Source organism: Meleagris gallopavo, chromosome 8 (genome assembly GCF_000146605.3).
Source record: "Meleagris gallopavo isolate NT-WF06-2002-E0010 breed Aviagen turkey brand Nicholas breeding stock chromosome 8, Turkey_5.1, whole genome shotgun sequence".
In the NCBI taxonomy this organism is placed as follows: Eukaryota; Metazoa; Chordata; class Aves; order Galliformes; family Phasianidae; genus Meleagris; species Meleagris gallopavo.
The window spans coordinates 3,378,134-3,380,790 of NC_015018.2; the positions used below are offsets into that span (position 1 = coordinate 3,378,134).

At 38.1% G+C, this 2,657-nt stretch overlaps 1 protein-coding gene across 7 annotated transcripts in view; it reads left to right on the top strand.

The window, feature by feature from the left end:
* The window catches only part of PCDH15 (protocadherin related 15), a 566,546-nt gene that overhangs the window by 346,658 nt on the left and 217,231 nt on the right, over positions 1-2,657 (top strand). For all 7 annotated transcript variants that reach the window (XR_002117515.2, XR_004160438.1, XR_002117520.2 and 4 more), the window contains 2 exons: positions 670-780; positions 1,752-1,922. Coding sequence is in view for 3 of the 7 variants with exons in the window: in XM_031554340.1 (XP_031410200.1) it covers positions 670-780; positions 1,752-1,922 (282 nt within the window). In the remaining 4 variants the exon portion in view is untranslated. The remainder of the gene's footprint in view (positions 1-669; positions 781-1,751; positions 1,923-2,657) is intronic.

A 2,657-nucleotide genomic window follows, 5' to 3' on the forward strand; every position in this document is an offset into this window, starting at 1 on the left:
AAAAAAAAAACAAATTCAGTCATGAGCAAATTGTGGCTCATATTATTGGCAGAGCTTGTGATGGACCTCCCAGTAATTTTTTTTTTCTACATCAACATAGCAAATCTAACAGTCATTATCATGTAATTGCTGAAAATAGTACTTTTTATGCAAATGTCTGAAATTGTATGAGATGGGGAAGAGACTTTTTTTTTTAATCTAAGGTAAGAATAGTACTTTGTACCTCTGTAGTGTTTCCTTTTGAGAGGTTTTTGTACTGCTCCACAGCCATTGCCCATGCACCATATTTCAGTGTAAAATATACTCTACGCTGGTAGTCTTAAGCATGGAAAGATTTTGGTGTGACCAAAGTTGTGAAAAGCTTTTTGAACATCAGCATACTTTCAGCACAGCGAATCAATAAGAAACAGGAGAGTTAGGCTTCAGTTTGTGATTAGAAGTCACAAGTTACTTGCAAACAGCCATAGAGGATTCTGTTACTTACAGAATACTTACTGTGAAATTCTCATCAAGTATGTTGGGCAGGGAGGGAATAGGAAGCTGTTCAAAAGCTCTATCTGAAAGACATGCAATTTTGATATTCAGTAGGCCATCTTATTCTGGCCAGTTTTTAACGTCCTTTAACTTTGAAGCACGTTCAATTTCATCTTACTGTTTTAATTTTTGCAGACTTCCAACAGGACCTTTGATATTCCTCTCACTTTATCTGGAGCAGTAGTTCTACGGGAGAGACTAAATTATGAGGAAAAGACTCGTTACTTTGTGATTGTTCAAGCAAATGTAAGTATAGATCTCATAATAGCCGTTTATAGTTCTAATTCAGGTGGCCTTTAAGTTCCCAGATAAGGATTTTTTCCTAGGAGAGGAAAAGCATCTCTTAAATACCAGGTCTGATGCGCTCTTATTCTGAAGACTCTATTTAAGATGTATCTAGGTGCTTTCTGTCATTGAAAGTTTAGACATACTATTGCTGGTTAAAAAAGCTTGCTCAAGATGCGCAGAAAAAAAGCAACCTTCTGGCACAAGGAGCGAGTTGCATATTTGAAGTGCAGAAAAGTGCATTCTAGTGTCACTAAACGTTCATCTTCTAACACATCTAGCAATGCTAATTTGATGTCAAATGAATTTAATGGATACAATTTGGTTGTATCCTTCATGTTTGAAAAGCAGTTTTCTTTAAAGAGGTGATTTTTCTTTGAAGTCTTATTACATGGTTATATGGAGGTTTTTACACAGTGGCTAGCAGTAGATAATGCATACCCGGGAGAAGAGTGATGTTTAAACTGTATCTAATATATCTGTCATCAGAGAATTTTTTTGTGCCTTTGAGGGCTGTGAAAGCTTTTTCTCGTTTTTTGTTCGGATAATGGCTGAAATGAAAACTTCTTGTCTATTGTTTACCACTGTTGTGGTACTGTTTCATTTATGGGGAGAAGGAGGATCCCCTGAAGCAACTTTAAGATAGTTTTCAAGTGATGTAAACTTGCTTTCCTGTTTATTTTGTGGTATGTTCAGCATTTCTCTAATAGAAGATGGGCTTTAAGGGTGTGCCTTTGTGCTCTTCACTGTGCTCTTGAATGTTCAGAAAATTGAAGGCTGTAGCTCTGAGATTGAAGTTTTCATAATTATGTGTTGTGTAGAATCTGCACAATTGGGAAGGTTATACGTCTTGCCCTTACCTTTAACTTCAAATCTTTCTGTAGATTCTGACTTCTGAACATCTCACAAAATGTTGCCCATTTGCTCCCCAGGACCGAGCCCAGAATCTTCACGAGCGAAGGACAAGTACAGCCACCCTCACAGTGGATGTGCTGGACGGGGATGACCTGGGACCAATGTTTCTTCCTTGTGTCTTGGTGAATAATACTCGTGACTGTAGACCTCTCACCTACCAAGCAAGCTTGCCAGAACTTACCGATCCTGTAAGTCCTCTTGGTTTTTGTAAGTTTTGTATGTTTGCTTTGGAACTGGTTGTCATCTTTCTCTGTGGACACAATGGAGAACTGTAACTAGAAGGTCTGTGCATGCTTTGTGTCAGGTTCTATGTGCTAAACAGGTTAAAATTGAAGTAAAATACTTGTATGAATAGATGAAATTCCTACTTTGATACAAAGGTATATTGCTTGCTACAGGGTCTGAGTCTTGCTGAAGTTTGGTGTAATTGTGTAATCGCTTTCTTAGCTCTGTCTTCATTGTAATCTTGAAATATTCTGAAAAAGCCACTTGGAGGAGGGGACTTGACGTGTCCCTCTTTTCAAGATTATTAGAGACTTCAGGGGGAAGATTTTTAGGGAAGGAGGCCTTAGCTGTTTGTCCCTGGAAAGTTTCTTGTATGTTTTCAGTCAAGAGGCACTAAAGAGCAACTAGTGATTATCCCATGTAGCTGCTTATCCTGCGTACACTGGTTAATACATGAGTTAGAATTAGTATAAAATTCAGTCATTTCACCCTTGGATATGCACAATGGATCACAAAAAGAAGAGATGAGAGCTCTGCAAAATCCTGATGCAAAATGCTGCTAATTCTTCTTCCCTACGGGGGAAGAAGGCTGTTTGTTAGGCTGGAAGTGTGCATCTTTGGAGTAGGAGAAATGCTCTGCATTTGGATAATTTGATTTATGTGAGTTTCTTAGGCAGAATTTGATTCACATATTAAAA